This window comes from Hirundo rustica, chromosome 2 (assembly GCF_015227805.2).
Source record: "Hirundo rustica isolate bHirRus1 chromosome 2, bHirRus1.pri.v3, whole genome shotgun sequence".
NCBI classification, from domain to species: Eukaryota; Metazoa; Chordata; class Aves; order Passeriformes; family Hirundinidae; genus Hirundo; species Hirundo rustica.
Window position 1 is genome coordinate 52,449,332 of NC_053451.1, and position 18,850 is coordinate 52,468,181.

General features: G+C 41.0%; 1 protein-coding gene across 6 annotated transcripts in view; it reads left to right on the forward strand.

Annotated features, from left to right (window-relative positions):
- The first annotated feature begins 347 nt into the window (after window positions 1-347).
- The window catches only part of LOC120749473 (complement C4-like), a 53,231-nt gene continuing 34,728 nt past the window's right edge, over window positions 348-18,850 (forward strand). For 2 of the 6 annotated variants that reach the window (XM_040056906.2, XM_040056907.2), the window contains exons 1-7: window positions 348-540; window positions 12,610-12,693; window positions 14,167-14,359; window positions 15,380-15,560; window positions 16,286-16,356; window positions 16,660-16,745; window positions 17,421-17,503. In XM_040056906.2, coding sequence (XP_039912840.1) covers window positions 12,629-12,693; window positions 14,167-14,359; window positions 15,380-15,560; window positions 16,286-16,356; window positions 16,660-16,745; window positions 17,421-17,503 — 679 coding nt within the window. In that variant the 5' untranslated portion in view covers window positions 348-540; window positions 12,610-12,628. Of the gene's footprint in view, window positions 541-12,609; window positions 12,694-14,166; window positions 14,360-15,379; window positions 15,561-16,285; window positions 16,357-16,659; window positions 16,746-17,420; window positions 17,504-18,558; window positions 18,591-18,617; window positions 18,846-18,850 lie in introns of those variants that run through there. The other 4 variants (XR_005699663.2, XM_040056905.2, XM_058419486.1 and 1 more) reach the window with 3 other exon arrangements.

Genomic DNA, 18,850 nt, shown 5'->3' on the forward strand with positions numbered 1-18,850 from the left:
TGTGTGCTCTGGGCTCCCCTCCTGCGACTGCTGTGAGCTGGTTTTGGTCCCTCATGAGCAGTGTCCTGGAAGTGCTCCCAAAGGGGGGGATGCAGCAGGCTCCCTCAGTGAGCACGTGTCTCCAGCGGCCCGTGGCAGGGGATGCTGCCAGCCTCTGGGCCACCTGAGACCTCCGTCCCCGGTCCCCAGACATTCTGAGGGAGTCTTTTTCATCTGGTGAAGGTATGGAGTTAAAAGCGAATCAGCTGCCCAGGGAACGAGGGCGTTTGGCTGCTAAACAAAGAAGGGCTGTCTGCCGCCAGATGCTCTCCAAGATTGCTCAAAGGAGCAGCAAAGGAGCCGCTTTATTCCCACGGGATGCGATCCTTAGCTCCTTGGTGGCTCCCGGCACCCCTGGCTGCGGCAGGAGAGGGTGTTTTGGTCCTGCTCAGACCAGCCCTTGCCACCCCTCCGAGCAGTGTGATTCCCATTAAAGGAGCTGCGGCAATTAGTCGTAGAAGAAAGTGAAAGGAGAGCTCAAGAAGAGGAGCTTCCTACCTGGTGAGTCGCCAAGAGTGGCTGGAAACTTTAGGGGTTTTTCTGCTGCTGCCACTCAGGGCGTGGGGAACCTGTTGCTTCTCATAGATTGATGGGTCGGAAGAGAGAGTTAAACCTATGCTTTAAAGAAAAGCAGGTGAGACGTTAATTTTGAGGAACTAAGGATTTTTTAGGAAAGTTAAGATAATAAGTTGCTGAATTAGCTGAAGTAGATAGGTAAGCTTTGTTCGCAGTTAACAGAAGCCGGATCTTAGATAAGCTACCCCGGATCTTGTAACTCATTTCTTGTCAGGTTTATGTTTATGTAGTTGTCCTTGTCATGAAAAACAGAATGTGGTAAATAGGACCTAAGATAGCTGCAGATTTCCTGCTTAAAGGACCCATTGAACACAGGAAACTGTAAGTTCTACCAAGGAATCATTTGTCATGAATGCATTGAAAAGGTAGAAAGGTCAGGACAAGGAAGACTCATCTTACTTCCTCATTTTGGGTGACCCCTCCCCAGAAGAGACCCCCGACTCATTATAAGAAAAAAACTACGCATGCTTAATAGCCTTTTTGCCAATTAGCATACGAAGCGAGGAATGGGACGTGACAGGGGTATGAATATGCATTTGTATTTTGGATATTCAACACTTTTGTAAATAAAAGGCTTTGTAATTACCTGTGAATTTCACAGTGCGAATTAGGGAAATATCCTGCGTGCTGCCCGCAATAAACATACACTTTCTAACTTTAAACTGTTAGAGAGTTTTTGTCCGTCACGGTTGGGTATCGATACTAGATCAATACCCATATTTCTTTAATAAATCACAGGCAGGCCAAGAGGGTGCCCCTGCAGACAAAAGGCACCTGCTTGTGGTAGGAGTTGCACAAAGCGTGATTAAATATTCAGAAAGGTCTTAATTTAATGACTTGAGAACACACGGTTCTGTGATTTCTAATTTATTTCTTGGGGGTTTTTGCTTCATAACTTTTTTGGCAAATGTAAATCAATCCTCTTTTTTTTGCTTGGTGCTATCTCCCACATATCTGCGCTTTAAAGGGAAACTGTCAGGGCTACTTTTATCTTCCGAATATGGTTCTTGATTTACTGGCTATACTGTGTGAATTTTATCACTAAAAAAACCAAAGCCAAACAAAACCCCAAACGAATAAAATCAAAACTCAGAAAAAATTACACACCTGCATTTTGCAATTTTTATAAAAATATTACAGTAGTGAACTGACCAGGTATTTTCCAAAGTCTAGTAAAATCAGCCCTTAGGGCACCAGTGAATCACACTGCTAAAATGAAGAACGTAAACAGCCTTCAGTATCAATACAATCATTAACAGCAGAGATTTATCTAATTGGGTGTGGTCTGGGTTTAGCTGTCTTCTTTCTCCTGTATCCTTTTCCCTTTACTGTCGCTCCTCTCATTTCCTTTACTGCACTTACTCGCTGGATGAAAACGCTGAAAACATGCCACCTTCTGTTCTTTTCAGCTATTGCACAGCCCAACGAATATTTATAACCCCTGGAAACTTGTGTAAAATGTGTGCACATCTGTGCACAGATACAGGCAGGCACACACACACTCTCATGTAAAGCTGCATGTGCACACATCTGTGAAATCCCTCTCAACTATAAATCTCTTTGCTCACCGGCTTTTCTATAGTTACAAGGTCAGGACTCCAGCTGTTAAAATAATTGTGCTTACTAAAGGGTTTTCAAGGAAACCAGAAATCGGGCCAATTCTGACCACTGTCACTGGAAAGTAAAGGGAGATGAGGAAGCTAAGACTTTATCCAGTCTCTTTAATCACTGCAACGAATGAAGATCTCTATCTGCTTTTTTAAATTGCTACATCTCCTTTACAGCCAGGCATACACCCACATGTACATATTTCCCCTCAGAGGTGCTGTGGGAAAATCTCCCTCCTCTCTTTTCACTGATGCAGGAATGCTGAAGGTCTTCTGCTAGGGCAGAAGGCTGGGTATCCTCACTCTCACACCACAACAAAAAACAGTGGTATGGGGAGATGGAAATACAGCTCCAGTCCCACAGTTGTGCTTTTTTTCTTGATTTTAACACAAATTTTTGTATGGTTGATTATTCCTTAAAAAAAAAAAAAAAAAAAAAAAAAAAAAATCCTCAACGAAAAATACTACAAGAGAGAATTTCTTATGTCACAACTCTTCCACAAGTTTATCCCAGTGTCTTAGTCTTCTGTTGTTCCAAATACAGCTCAGCATTATGGGTATGAGCAGATTCCTCTGCACAGATTTTTCTACCCATGTTTGTTCTATTGCCATTTAAGGAATCTCTGTAACTAAAGATAAATTTGGACTTTGTCAAGGCCAGGTTGACTCTCCAAACTCCAAAGTACGAGAAATGCTTTATTTTCTTTTCTCTAATTACTAATGAGATGTAAGCTTCATTCTAAGCAGCTAGAGCTGTGTTCTGAGGTCCCAGATTCTTTTCACTCTGGACTCTGCAGGGGAAAGGCAGGAGGTAGTTCTGTGCTAGGTGACAGAGGTGATGGGTAGCCCCATGGGAGAGGGCAGGGGGATGCACACAGCCACGTCAGCGGTGTTTGTGGGTCACCTTTGCGCACAGATGGGGAGGTAGTCACAGTGCCTCTCTCCAGGCTGCAGAAAAGGGAGGAATGTCTTTTGCTTTATCTAAATTTGCATGAGGAGTGTTCTCCTAAGTGCATAGCTGCATTCTTCTGTACCCACCTTGTACCTATTATCTTGGTTTTATATGGTGTTGCACTGCTCCATGTAGTGGATCCTGCCTGTCTGACTCCTTAGAGAGGGCACTCCCAGATATCTCAGTTACAGATAGGGTTATTTATTCCTTAAGAGCATGGTAAATATAATTAACGCAGTCTTTACTTCTACTGTAACTCCCACGTCAGAAGGGCTATCTGCAGACTGCAAAGAGGAATAAGTAGTAAAATCAATATCCTCAGAAAGTATATTTTTTTCTCTGTTTTTCTTAACCTCAGAGATACATGTTATGACAGAGAAGACAAAGACCCTCTCTGCCTATTCCTCTTTGCCAGAAAGGTGATAGCATTCCTAAACAGCTGGTCTTTTATCACAATACCTTAAGGCACTTTAATTCCTATTAGAAGTGAAGTCAGTCCTCTGCCGACTGTGAAATAGGGGGATCTTAAAGATGGTTTAAAGTAATCTTTTACCCTCCCTTCTAGTTATAAGTGGAATTTAGCTGGAACAGAGACTAGGGCCCCCACGTTTTCAAGGCATCTGTTTTCCCAGATAAGCTCTTGACTCTCAGGGGGTGGGAAGAGTGTGCTGCAGTAAATCTGAAACTCCGTAAGGTGTGCAGTAGGGTCAAAATTCTGAGTGCACTAATCACTCCAGAAAGGACTCAAATGAGATAAGCCTTGTACTTGGCAGTAAACTGTGGTGGTCAGCACAAACCTTTACATTTTGCCTTGCACAGTCTAATGCCGTGAGGCTGATGCGCCCGGGCAGAGCAAGGTGCTCATGACTGGCCTTGAACTGCGCTGCCAGCTGAGAGCACTGACTTTATAAAAACTTACCCTGAAAATTTGATTTGAACTGCACTTCTTTTGCTGGTTCATTTCTTTGCAAAGTAGTAGTAGGTCAAGCAAGCTGGATAATAACCTGGACTTTTATCTAGACAAGGTGAGTAAAGGTGATGATGTGATGCCAAGAGGTGGGCAGCTCTCAGTATTCCGAAGCGAATCCCACCAGAGGTGTCTCAAAAGATAACATTTGGTTCTGAAGTGCCAGTGGGTTCCCTGGCACTGGTTTGGGGAGTATTATTCTATTTTTCTCTTCTTCTTTTTTTTTTTTTTTTTTTTTTTTTTTTTTTTTTTTTTTTTTTTTTTTTTTTTTTTTAAACACACAAGTATTTAAGCAGTCCTCGGAACGAACCCGGATGGAGACTCTCCTTTCGGTAACCCAAACTGCTTTTTAAAAGCCGCTTGGCTGTGTTGGCTGTCACAGGATCCGCAGCTCATGTGCGAGCATCCTGCGCTGTGGAGAAGAGCCACCTGAGGACGCGGTAATCCGCAGCTGAGTCCCCGTTACTCCACGCACGGTCTGGGAGGTGGAAACCCGGGGTCTCGGAAAGCAGGGCTGGCAATTGCAGAGTCCTTCGGGAAAGCTGCTGCGCGGTGCAGGGCGCAGCTGCCCGCTGGATGGCACCAGGACTCCGTACGTGTGTGCGCTCCCTTCCAGCCTCCCTGAGCCGTCCCATCCATCACTGGGATAAGGGATGCTCTGCAAAGAGGCGCGGCAAGACTCTGGGAGCGAGGTGGTAGGGGGAAATTACAGATGTGAAAGCTGTGCATGACGCTGTCACGGCTAATATTTTTAAAGGAGCAAATGATCTTTTGTGGTGTATAACCGAGATGGGAATATTCTGCAGAATACTTTATGTTCCCATCCATACAAGCTGCTTTTTCTAAGTAATCACATAGAGAATGATCACAGGTGTGGAATGCACTACTATAGGATAGAGGGCAAAGCGTTATATTTTTTGTAACTATGTTGTTACAAATCTCCCTTCTTTGCTTTGCTTTGCATCAGTAACAGCAGTATATAAATGCTGCAGGCTGTGCAGATTTTGGCTGCAGGATTCCATGTCCTAAAGTATAGTGTCATCCCACGTGTGAGCCAGGTCAGAGGCATTAATGCTGCCACTGTGAGTCAACACTTTTTGAACCTTCAGTGGAGAACGTATGCATATGCAGCAAACTTCTGACAGATATTTATAGAATAATGTACAAGTTTATACTCTTCTCCACAGCCCCTGGAGCTGGGCTTGCTGCCTAAATGTACATCTGCAGTGTATTTACTGAAGCCAAGGAGCTTTACAGAAGTCATCAAAGAAAAGGGAGCTCTTTGGAAATTTAAGGATCCATTACATTTTATTGTAATCCTTAATGATCTCTGATGACTGTGTCTTTATTTATTTATCACTGCTCAGGCAGAAGTGTAAAAGCCCATGAAGTAGGAGCCAGTCCCAGATATAAAGGAACTGCTGCTGGTGAGGCCATGCTGATTTTTGCCTTTTTATTTTGTGTATTCTCTGAATTTTTTACACATATATGTACCCTATTGTATCGGTGGCTAGTTTTCCCAGTAGTTTTCCATGCCCTTTCCCTAGGCAGAAAGACAACACATTCCAAGGGCCCCCATCCTATCTTGCTTCTTCCAAGAGCCCAGGCTGAAAAACAGCTCTTCGAGACACATTTTCATCAACAAAGTACAGCTACTACTAAGAGGGGAAGGCTCCAGAAAAGGGTTGAACCAGAAGGAGGAATTGATGAGAAAGGCACCACTGGTGGCAGCAAGGAATGAGAAAAGCCTGCAAGGCAGAACACTGCAGCCCAAGGCTGAGCTGCTTGGTAAGGGGCCAGCCCTGGCAGCCCCAAGCTGTGTGTAACCTCGAGGAGGAACCTGCTTCACCATTTAGATGACAGAGACCAGTGGACTCCAGGTGCAGGGCTATATGGTGTCCAAGCCCAGGAACAGCATAAACAGCCAGGGAATTAGATCACAAATCTGGACTTCTGCCGGAGTCTTAGAGTGCTACAGGCACTGGCTCTTTCAAAGCTGCCTTTATCTCTGACACAGACCCAACAGTCACCCCCAGTGCAGGGAGAAGAAGGAAAGCTAAGAGCTATGCCCAGATGAGGATGGCACCACAAGCCAAACCTGCCTGTCCCCCCACCCTGAAGAGAGGAGAGCAGAGGTACAGCCCCAAGCCTACTTTCACAGCAGGGCTGCAGACTGCACTGCTGCCAGTGCAGCAGCAGGATCCTGCTGGGACCATAAGCTGAACCAGAACGGTGCAGACGTGTTTTTCGACCACATCCTAATGTGGCTGAAATTTCATCTTCCTCATTCGGAGGTAAAAATCAAGGATGAACAGCCTAGAAATGTGTCATAAGAACATATGCGTGTGTTTTAACCCCAGGCAACAACTAAGCACCAGACATCCGCTCACTCATTGCCCTTGCAACGGGATGGGGAGAGAATTGTAAGAGTAAGAATGGGACAGTGGGAACACAAAGGCCATCATTCCGGTTGTCCCTGGCTTCCACCCTTCTTCCCTCAGCTTTATGTGCTGGGCATGACACCATATGGTATGGTCTGGAATGTCCCCCTGGTCTGTTGGGGTCAGCTGTCCTGGCTGCATCCCCTCACAGCTCCTTGTGCACCCACAGCCTGCTGTGGGTGAGAGCTAGAAAAGGCCTTGGCTCTGTGTCAGCAGCGCTCAGCAGTAATGAAAACATCCACGTTATCAACACTGCTTTCAGGTCAAGTCCAAAACACAGCCCCACACCAGTCACTCTGAAAAAATCAACTCTTCCCCAGACAAAACCAGCACAAAGTAGAGACGCGTAGTCACACATTAACAAGAGCAGATCCATGTGCCTTCCAAGATGCATTGACTAAATACATGCAAATATCCTTTTTGTTCACATTTTTTATAGCTTCACCTTTTTTCTGTAGGTACAATGTAATGTCAGCTGTATAATCTGTGCAGGGTGTGTCTGACCCATGTACCACCGGCAGGGCTTTGGGACGTCCAGTCTGCCCCCTTTTGAAGGCATCAATATTCCCCTCTGCATCTGAGCCCTCTGAGAGGGCAGCTGAGCTGACCTCCTGCATTATTTTGCTGGAGTAAAACTGGGATTGTGAGGGAAGATTCCTCCTGTGACTGCCGTGTCCAGGCTGGGTACAGTACCTGTGCCTCACAGGACAAAGAAACACATTGCTCATCCAAAGAGCTTCCTAAAAAAGCAGTGTCACAAAGAGCCAGAGCTCCGTGGCTAAATTTCTGAGAAAGAAGAGATCAGCATACATTACCTGAACAACTGTCCCACTGAGCTGCTACAAAAGTCATCCAGACTTGTCCCCCCTCTACCAGGAGGGCAGATGCCAGGCCTGCCACCTGGGGAGGTGCTGACACTGAAACTGCTGTCACTGCACCGCTTCTCCTTTACAATGAAAGCAAATTGCTCCTGAACCTTATATCCTGTCCCCTTTCCTCCTTTCTCTTTGTGTTTTATCCTTGAACATTAAAACTGATGTCTGAAAAAGGAGGGCAGCTTCCCATCTGCCAGTGGAGCTGGCTTAAACTTGCTTGAGTGTGATGGAGTTGGGAGCTGAGCATTTTCCCAGCTTGGGAAAGGAGTTGCTTTCTCCTTTCCGAGTTTCTGTGAGTGGCAGGTAGGCACAAGGTTAGCTGTGGTTGTACATGGGATGGGATTTCTTTTCTCCTCTGCTGTGCCTGTAAAACATTTTCTTGCACAATTGTGCAATAGTCTGAAACTTTAGAGCATCTCCATGCAGTAAGTCAGGAAATCCTAGGAATGAGGGTCAGCTATAAATTACTTTCTCTAAAATTTTCCTGCAAAAGACTGGCTTTACTTGATTTCACAATATACCTTCAAATCCACAGAACTGGATATGCAACCTTTGTTCTTATTCTTCTCAGCTACTTAAAAGTTTATTTTTTTCCACTGATGTGTTCAAGGTGCCTTTTGCTTCTTTAGACTTAGTCTTACATTTTGCTCCTATGAAAAGGTGAAGAAAAAAATTCCCTACAAAGACAATTGGGCTCATTACAGTCCAGAGGAATGGAGAAGTTGAGAAAGATCAAATTATTTGAAATATTTTAATTTTTCTGGGTAATTTGTATTTGTAACAGTTGGTAACAAGGAAGAACTGGGGTTCCTTTCACAGAGCCAATCATGAAATTGGAAAAAAAAAAAAACACCACAAAAAAACCAAACCAAAACAAAACAAAAAACCCAAACAAACAAACAAAAAACCCCCACAAAGGATGGATTTGAGAACAAGACTCCAGGCAGAGTATAAGGATGTTTGAGTACAAGGGCAGTACTCCAAATATTCTGTATTTTTTAGGCCAAGTTATTTTATTTGTTATTTCCAGCAGCTCTGTGCTTTCACCTGGGATGGGAGAGTCACTTGCATGCTCAGGTGTCTCCTGTCCTCCTGACCAGTTAAATGGCTTCCTAAAGGTGCCAAAAGCACAGAGATTCTGAAAAATGTGGTTTGCCAAAAAAAAATTACAATATGGGGAAATATTATGTCAGTAGTGTTATGCAATTATTGCTTGACCTAAAAGAATCCTTCAGTCTTACATACATCACTTTTACAACATAATGATTCTCGAGAAGTAATGTTGGTTTTGTGTGGTTTTTTCACAAATCCTTATTTTTATTTTTTCAACATGATATTCAGAAAATCACAGAATTTAGAGAATGAGTGAGATGGGAGGGAGAAACCCATGAGAAGAAAAACTAAGGCTGGTTGCTTAATCCCCCTGAAATCAAGACTCATCAGTGAGAGCAGAAAATTCCAGGGAAATATTTGTTTTCCTCCTTTAACTATGTGATTTTTTTTTTTTTTTTCAGCAGTTTTAATGCTTAGAAACACTAATGCAGAACTTTTAAAGTATATTTTTTTCATGGCAAAAGCAGCCACAGCCTTTTCATTTCATTACCTCGATTATGATAAGAAAAAAAAAGTATGGCTTTAATTTACAATTCCAATTTGTATTGACACTAAAGAGAAGCTACCCTGCTGTTAAGAGGAACTTTTCCAATTAGACCCACACTTCATGGTCTGCTGTCGGAAAAGGGATTTCAAAATCTAATTTTCTGAAATGTCAGAAGTGAAATATTGCCTTTTGTGTTTGCCACAACTCCCCGTAACTCGGCAGAGAGGATGTCACTGCAGTGTTTATTCGTGAAATGGGCTTTGTGAAGCTGTCCTTTGTACCCTTCTGCCAGCGAGAGGTTAAAGAGCGCAGGACGAAAGTGAAAGGAAGGTTTGGTCTCGTTAGTATTTAGGCTGATTAAGGGGAAAAAAGCTTCTCAACCCGAAGAACAAAAACTGCTGTTGGTGCTCAAAAAACCACTGTGAAATCCCACCAAGTTCAAACGAAGGTACTGAAAGGAGACTGAAAGGAGACTGAAAGGAGACAGCGCAGACTCAAAATAAAGCAATTCTGTCTCCCCAGGTTTGGGGTTCACACACACATCCATCCTCATGGGCTATGCTGCACTGCAGGCCAGCTGAAGGATCAATAGGTGAAAAGTGGCTGAAGAGTAAACAGGAAAGGACTTTGCCTTTAGGAAAAGAACAGGCATATAGGTTATTTTAGAGGGAATTTTCTGCATTCTCTCTCATGCATGCGCTGGAGACCTTAAACCAAGATGGCCTTATTTTATTTAGTTTTGTTTCGGTGTATTTTAGCGTGGCTTTGGACAGGAATATTTAACATTATGCTACGAATCACACGGTGAAGAATCTGTGACAGCAGAAAACTGGTGCAATGATTATTTTATACCAACCCAGAGACAGAACCATTGAGCTTAAGGAATTTTACTTCTCATTATATAAGTGGTTATGCATAAGTTTGTTCTTTGTGAGATACAGCGAGAAAAAATATTCTATTGAAGTCACTGGTTTATGTTTTGGTGGAAAAAAATAGCTTTATTAACACCTCCTTAAATTCAAGTATAAAATAGCTATGCAGCATATTGCTACGGACAGCTCTTGTATATTCACATATATTTATTCATACTTCACTTAAGGAAGCAAAAGTGAACAAATCCAATCAAAGACAAGTGAAAGCAAAATAATAGTTTTTCCAAGGTCCCCTTTAGAGGGTGATCTGTGAAAATGTCTAGCTGTGAGTTCATACGTGGCTATTTGCATAGCTGTGCAAACAGACCTCGGTCCCTGGCAAACAAGCCAGCCTGGACAATGCAAAACCCTTCCCTCTGAGAGAGATGGGCATGGAGCAAGATTTTGGTGTGACCTCACACTGCAGAGGTGCCTTTCCTGTTACTTCAGGAGTAGGACATCCTTGATGATTCTGTTGCAGCCTTCTGGAAATTGTTGGCTTTTCGGCTGGGAGAACTCCCTTATGTCTTTCTCAAGGAATGGGCACTGAGCTTGCAGAGGTTATTTCTTTTTTTTATTCTGTATCTGTCTGTAGAAAAGCAAATGACCCACTCACCGTTATTTCTTGTCCTGTTTTAGTGACTAGAATTGCTCGGTGGTTGCATCAGCTCCAACCCTGGGTGGCAGCAGTGCGAGGCGGAGCAGCAGAACCGTCCCTGAAGAGGGCAAGAGCCTTAGGATGCTCCACTGCCACTGCTGCTCTTAATTAACTCTCCCATTATCTCTGCGAGAGTGAGAACCCTTGTTTTACCAGCTGCAGGCCCTTGTTTTACCAGCTGCAGGTTTAACAAGACTCTTCTGCTCCCTAGGGAGAGCACAAGCCTAGTTCCCAAAAGGACGTTTTCTTCCACATATCTTTGCCTTGAATACGGACCAGCTTTATGGTGGAAATCTCTACTCTTCCTCAGCATCCCTCTTGGGCTTGGCAGGCCAGAAGCCCTGAGGAAAATGATTCTGGCATGGAAATAAATCAGTTTTGTGAGTGCATAACTGCAGAGGGAATTAGTGGGTAGGAAGGGAGGGCAGAGAGAAAATAACTTTGTTCTTAATGGTTGCCGAGTCTGAACTCCTATAAACATCTCCCAAAGAGCATGGATTTTTACCCTGAGGATCTGCGTGTATCTTTCCAAAAATTTTTCCTCCCTCCTGACAGCTGAAGTGAGAGTGAAAACTAGAGGAGGTGAAGGAAACTGACTGTCTCTCAGGGAACCAAAAAAGCCAAAGAAACCAAAAAACAAATATGCCTAGAGCATGCAAAATATAGCTTTTCCTGATGTGAGTTTGAAGCCAGCTACTGCTGCCCACCCTTTCTGTGGCCACCAGTGGACAGAGAGTATTTTCTATCTGGTTTTGTCACAGAGGGAGCTCCCACACTTGCAGCACACTAAGTGTGAAATAGTGAGCTGGTTTGTAGTCAGCTTCTTCTCTTTCCCTGTCTCCTTGTCCTGAAAAGCAAGGCAGGAGATGTCACTTAGGCATGCGGTGGGGTGAGCGGAAGGTGCCGTGACTGTGGGCAATGAGCCTTTGCTGTGAGCATGAATTCACCTTGCAAATCAGGGAGTGTTGATTTAAGGCATCCATTGCTAATAATTAAAGACACAGACTTAACTGTGGTGCATTAAAGGGCAGTTTATCACCAGAGCCTGGGAGTAGCCATGTGATCATTTCTGGGATTTGACCTGCCTGTAAATCAGATGGGCATGTTTCCATTTTCATGGGTCAACAAAATTGTGTTTGGGAGACAACAGTTCAGTAAAAGTTTGCAGAAACGAGACCTGATGAAGGTTTCACTTCTTTGATTTACCTTTGATCAAAACTGGTTCCTGTACAGTTATTCCTCAGATGAGCTTTTCTTCCACCTGTTTATCAGTATCCTACCATTTAAGACATTTTGTCTGATGCAATTCATCTTACATGTTTATGGTAAAATGAGACTAATTACCCTCTGGAAAAGCCCATTGTCTTGGGCATAAAGGAAAGCTGGGCTGAGTAGCTCAGACAGAGGCATCAATTTCATTTTCAATGAAATCAAAGCAGATGAATGCCTCCATGCACCACAGACTGAGACTGAGTTGTACAGGTAGATTTCCAGCACATTTCCTTTGGTGTTGTCTAAACCAGAAGGAATTTTCTCTCACCTTTGCTGGACCACAGAGATGCCTGGGATTAAATAAAAGCATTGAGAAGGAACCTGCCACCTGCATCTATCCCCATTTAGAAATACTCTACAGCCACTCTTTAAGCCACAGTGTCTTTTTTTATTATTATTATTTTGGGATGCCTTTCCAGTATTTGTGAACACTTCTCTCTGCACTTGACTTTTAGTTTACTATCATGTAAAAACATTGAAGCTGGGAAGAGAATGGATGAACAACAAAATATAAAATTGTGACTTAGTCCAGAACGTTTCTCAGTAGGGTATTACTGTGTGCACCACCAGCACGTCCATCATTATTGCTTGCACAGTTTTGCAAGTTATTAATAAATAACCAGGATAGGCGACATTATTTGCTGCAATGTGCTGTCAGCCCATTTCCTACAGCCAGATTGATGGTGGCTCTTTGGTGCTCTTGTTTTGCAGATGTTGTAAGAGTTTTCCAATGGAAAGGCTGCTATTGTTGATGAGCTTCTGTTTGCTGCCATCCAATACGCAGCAAGCACCATCGTAAGTATATTTTATTACAAATTCTTCAATCCTAACAAATCCCTTGAAAGAGAAGGTCTTGATAGAGAATAAAAAAAGCCAGTTTCTTGGACCACTGAAAATTTGTGTAACCTTAAGTAGGTAAGAAGTAAAAAGCTTAAGACTACCCTTTTAAGGAAGAACTCTTCTCTCAGGAACCAATAATTAAAAACGTGCTGTTCTACTAAAGCATGTTGTTCACTCTTTTGTTGCTGCTTGCTCATCTATTGTTTGTGACATTTACTGGATTGAAAAATCTTGGGGAAAAAAAAACTCTGTAATTGATTTATACATTGCAGAAAGCAAAGGTTTCACTTCTGTGAGACCTTCAGTATTCTTCTGTATTTATTCTCTATTTCAGTGGAGAATTACTTAGAAGCCAGACCTTGTGTCACCTTTTGCTAGAACCAACAGATTCTGAGTGAATAAAATTAAAAGTCAGCTTTAATCCCTGATTTTTATACCCCACCTTTCATTTTATACATTTAAGAAAGAATAAATTTCTTTTTTCAAAAAGTAAAAAAGAGAATTTAGCAATCCATTCTGATAATAGCAAAATCATTCACCTTTCATTTTAGAAGTCTCCTGCAGAATAATCATTTTCCAAAAGTACCTGTCTTGAGCTCAGAACTGTTCTTTTTCTATGTGACATCATATGTGAAGAGACAGGACTTGGCTCTTCACACAGTTCTCTGATTTTTGTAAAATCGTTTTGTGTAAAATAGACTTGAAAAAATGAGAGCAAGAATAATGATCTACATTTTAAGGGTCATGAAATCAATTACTAAGAAGCACTAAAGTGGGGTTAAGAATGAAAGAAAATAATAAAGAGGAAAAAAGAAAAAAATCCCAATCAGCTTAGCCTCCAACTCAGCCCTTCCCAGGGATGTGGTCTTACCTTTTGTGTTCTCTCATTTCCAATATTTCACAGCGATATTGCAGGGAAGACCAGCTACTTGTAACCCCACACATATGGTTATATAGGGAATTGATACCTCCTGACACATAAAGCATAAGCTGGCATTATGTGGGTGCTAGTACATGAAGATACATAACTTCGTAGCTTTAAGTGTGTCTTTATGAATATGTATTCAGTGTTTTTCAATGCATGGCCTCGTTTTGTTTCAGAAATTTGAGTTTGTAGAGCTTTATCTGAGTTACGTCAGGTTATAAATTGCATTGGTAGTCCCTGGGATATTTTGCAGGTTTTTTTTCTTGTCTATGTATAGTGATTGATGTTTTATAGGACTTAAATGGAACAGTTCAGAATTTTGAGATCAATCAGAGAAAATTATTTTCTTTTAACCTCTACTCTGACAAACAAGGGTGATGGATTAGGTGATCTCCATAAGTCCCAAGATCAGCTATTGTGTGAGAGTCTGTTTTATCTTTAAAATTCATATTGTTTGCACATTCACTGAACATACTGGACAATCTGTTTTTCTGTTGTTTTAGATTTCTTATTACTGCCCCAAATGTGGTGCATTTGGGCACAGATGAGATGATAACAGTTCAAGTCCACGGGGCACAGAGCCCTGTGCAAGTTACTGCATACTTCAAAGATGAGACAAAAAATCAGCTCCTATCAGAGAGGATCTACTTTAACCTTAATGAAAATAATGGCTACCAAGAGATGAAAAAAATAATGGTGAGTCTGCCATCACAGTGATTTAATGTTTTTATTTGCTGATAAAAAGCACATAATCTCTACTTGGAATAGGCTGGAACCGAGACAACACTGATCCAGAGAGACGTGTGACAAGACCAGTTCCAGTGATAGCAGCAAGCTATTCACCCAACCAGATAATAAAAAAATGCCTAATGTCATTTCAGTGGTGATTGTGAATTTTCCTTTGTGCCCACACAAAAAGCTCAAGATTTTGTCACATGGTGATAAATGAAATTTAATTTAAACACATTTAATTGTTTTATCACTGTAGGGTTTTCTGTCTCACTTAAACTATTACTGCATTCGTGCCTTTGTTACTACTGCCATTTTACAATACAGGAGAAACCTTTAAAAATGTGTAGTCTCTTAGACCAAAGCCTGTGTTCTTTGTGCAGATTTTTAAGTTGATTAATTCTTTACATCCTGTGTTGCATCGTTTGCTCCTGGCACGATTCTTTGAATTCTGGCAGGATTTAGTTCAGTAGCACTAGTTTGGGTTATTTGGTTGGGAAAAAAGCACACAGCAATCCTCAGTTTAGCTCTGGTTGGTTACTCCCAAAGCTAACAGCTGAGCTTTCAAATCAGGTTACAGTCAAAGGTGATGTTTAGAAGCATCACATTAAACTGCAGGAAGTAAAGCAGCAAACTCACAAACAAGATTTTAGCATAAATAAGGATTTTACAGGACACATGGTAAATGGAAATCAACAGGCATGTATACTGAACTCTCCACCTGGATTTATTGACACTGAACAGAAGAAAGTGTATTTCTTTGGTGGAAAATGGAGGATTAGAGAATATTTCTACTTTAAAAGAAATATTCACCTAGTAAGGAAGATTTAACACCCAGTAAGAAACATATAATTGCAAATCTTCTGTTGAATGGTTCTAAGAGGATTGTTTAAGCTCTTCAGCTGTTGTAGGGCCTCAGCTATGATGTCCCAAAGTTACTAGGCTCATCTCTGACTTTGTGGGGTTTTCTCCTTTTTTTCTCTTCAGGTCAAGCCGGGGGCTCTGCAAAAGAACCTGTTCAAGAAGAGTAATCTGCCATATGTTCTGCTGGTCACTGAGAGCAAGGAGCTTGATTCGACTGCCAAGAGCATTCGCATCCTCCTGTCCTCCAAGAAAGGCTACATTTTTATCCAGACAGATAAGCCCATATACACACCAAGTTCTCAAGGTTAAAACACAAACGCTGCTCTCCAGGTGTTGAATATGGATGTTACAAGAGCAGGATTTAAAAAGTGATAATGACCCCGGTGTTCAGCAGCCAGGGTTTCTGCAGGGTCTGTTCTGCACATTGCAGCAACTCCTGTAGAAATGCCTCCAGAGCCAGAGTCACTTTTAAGGGAGACAGACAAAATCTGCTCCTTTTTGTTCAAAAAGGTTAATGATGACTTTCTTTTGGGGGAAAAAAAAAAAAAAAAAAAAAAAAAAAAAAAAAAAAAAAAAAAAAAAAAAAAAAAAAAAAAAAAAAAAAAAAAAAAAAAAAAAAAAAATTGGCCAAAACCCGACTGCTTCTACTTGTAACTCCAGCAATAAGTGACTTTTGCTCTTTAAGACCACTACTGTTCTTTTTACTTTGTTACCAATTTATTTAATTAACAAAGGAAAGAAGAAAAATAGTTTTTGAGTTTGGTTTCAGGCCTCAGCTGCAGAAGGAATACCAAAGTGAGTGAAGTTCCCTGAGTAATTTTCAAAATTTGCTTCAAAAAGTTATCTAGTCATGCAACATGATAAGGCTATGGAAGAATGCAATTATTTTTTTAAAATTTCTCAGACTTCTTTTCATTAAAAGAAGGTGTTTTATCTTAAATTCAGTAACTCAGTTTACAGATTGCAATGATTAGCATCTAGAAATGCCAGAAAGAAATTTGTGAACATATTTATTCTTCTGTTAAACAGTCAGATACAGGATCTTCATTCTGGACAATGCTATGAGGCCGACGCATGACACGGTTACAGTTGCTGTGCAGGTAAGCGTACAAAAATGCTATTGATCAGCGCTTCTTCAGCACTGGAGCCATGTACAAAACATCCAAGAGCAGAGCTAAAACTGGGACTCCTTTCCAGAAATCTGTCTTTGCACATAGTGAGCTATCTGTAGTTATTTTTGGCCCGCATGAGAAACATGGAGATACGTGACGTGTGAATATTAAAGTGGGAAAGTAAACAAAGCATTTTCTCTTCCATAGGACTAGAATATAACCTTGAGCTTTTGGAAGTAAATGTTTGACACCTGCTGCATAATTTCATGTTTGCTTCTTCTGTCTCAACAGAACTCCAAGGGAATGGTGGTTAAAAAGTCAGATCGGAAAATAAACGCAGTGTTTGGTGAACACTTTGATATACCTGACATTGCTGAGTATGTTGCTGCTGTGCCTTCTGCATCAAAACCTGTAGATTAAGATTTTTAACTGCTGAATTTCTTGAATTACCTTTCAAAATTGTCCTTTTTTTCACCATGGGGCACATATTGAGACTATGATCAGTATCTTTTTACCTTTAAGCACTTCATCTTGGAGAGAGGAGTCCAGAATTTACAGTTAATACGCTGCAATTAGCAACACGTATCTTGGTAAAGAGCAATTTAAAACTGCTTTAATATCTGCTCAAAGGTATGGTTTCGTTCAATAGAGCACTTTTAAAAGGGCTAGTCTGCAAACAGTCATTAATTATCTGTAATTTCAAACAGTCAAGCTTTACTTAATATTCAGGGTCTTCTGGCATGCTAGGTTGATTTTGATATCTGAGTGAAGATAAGCTGTAGGAAATATTTGATGCATTCTCTGTTTCTGCAGACTATTCAAAGGTAGTGGTTTGCAAATCTTCCACTTCCTCACACTTATTTTGAGTGTTTCCTAGGACATTTCAAAATATGTTGTTGGCTCCTCCCAGCAAAAATAAAACCGTTAATTAATTAATTAGGGATGACATCAAAACAAGGAAAATATTATAATTCAGTGATAATTTATAAGTTGGCATAATAAAATATCTGAGGAATTTGAATTAACTATTTTCTGCTGAATCTGGACTTTAGGCCTGGAACTTGGAAAATCAAAGCCTGGTTTCATCAATATGAAATGTCTAACGTTTCCACGGAATTTGAAGTTAAAAGATACGGTGAGATATCATAAAATTTGCATTATAAATATAAGAAATTATCACTATGTGTTAAAAATATACTGCAGTGGTTAAATCTGGCTGCAGTTAGGCACTAAGAACAACTTTCAGGTTGTTTCAGTGCATCATTGTTATCTCTGATGCACAGAAGAAAAACTCTGGGTTTGTGTGGCTTCCACTTATATTTAAAAAAAGAAACACCTCTGATTTTATACAGTTTTGTTAACTTTTTAAACACTTTTTTAGCATTTTGTCACAAAACATTGGAAGGGCTTTTCTACTGCAGAAAAAAATAAATGAGATGGGCTCCCTTTCGTAGGCATTACAATTCTGGCTAAAGCTTGCAGTGAAGACTAGGATGAGAAAAGGAAAGGAAAGGAAAGGAAAGGAAAGGAAAGGAAAGGAAAGGAAAGGAAAGGAAAGGAAAGGAAAGGAAAGGAAAGGAAAGGAAAGGAAAGGAAAGGAAAGGAAAGGAAAGGAAAGGAAAGGAAAGGAAAGGAAAGGAAAGGAAAGGAAAGGAAAGGAAAGGAAAAAGAAAAGAAAAAAAAAGAAAAAAAAAGAAAAAAAATGAAAAAAAGAAAAGTTGCCCATTTTGTCTCAGTCAAATTCAGTCTGGAAATTTATTCGAGTTATTTCTATCCTCAAGGAACCTTTTTTAAGGAAAATAAGAGCCCTTTGGATAAAGTAAAAATGAAAAAATATAACAATTTGGGATAAGAAGTGGCTTGATTTATTTACACTGAAATTTTACCTTCTTGTAAAATTAATGTGGGTTTGTTGTTTCATTGTTTTGGTGGGGGGGGGTTGTTTGTTTTGTTTTTCGGGGTTTTATTTGTTTGTTTTTCTTTAAAGAGAAAAGAAAGCCTTGAGATTGTATGAAAATCTCAAGTTTAACAAAACTGATTTTGCTTTAGCTAGTGGAGGTAGCAGAATCGTGGAGATTAGTGCCTCATCTCCAAACACCTGCAAGTAGGAGAAAATCACTCTGAACTGCCTGCAGGAGCAAATAGTTTGTCTTTTTAGGAGAAAATTCAGTGTGACACAGCTGATGCTGAGGAGCTTGTATCCACACTCAATCCATTTCATGGTGGGTTTAGTTCAGACTACTGCTAGTCCAGGGCTCTTCATACCCATCAGCAGTTAGAGTTTATCTTCTGCTTTATTTTCAGTGTAAATAAATAAGTTTTGTATGCTCGGAGACTGCTCCACTATGTGAAGCAATGCAAAATAAGGGAGAATGATCAGGAAATTTGCTTCAGAAGAGCACTGCTAATTCAAACTAAAACATCCCCTCAGTGAAACTGCATTGTCTCTGTGTGTATTGCCACTACAGGAGTTTAAGGTATG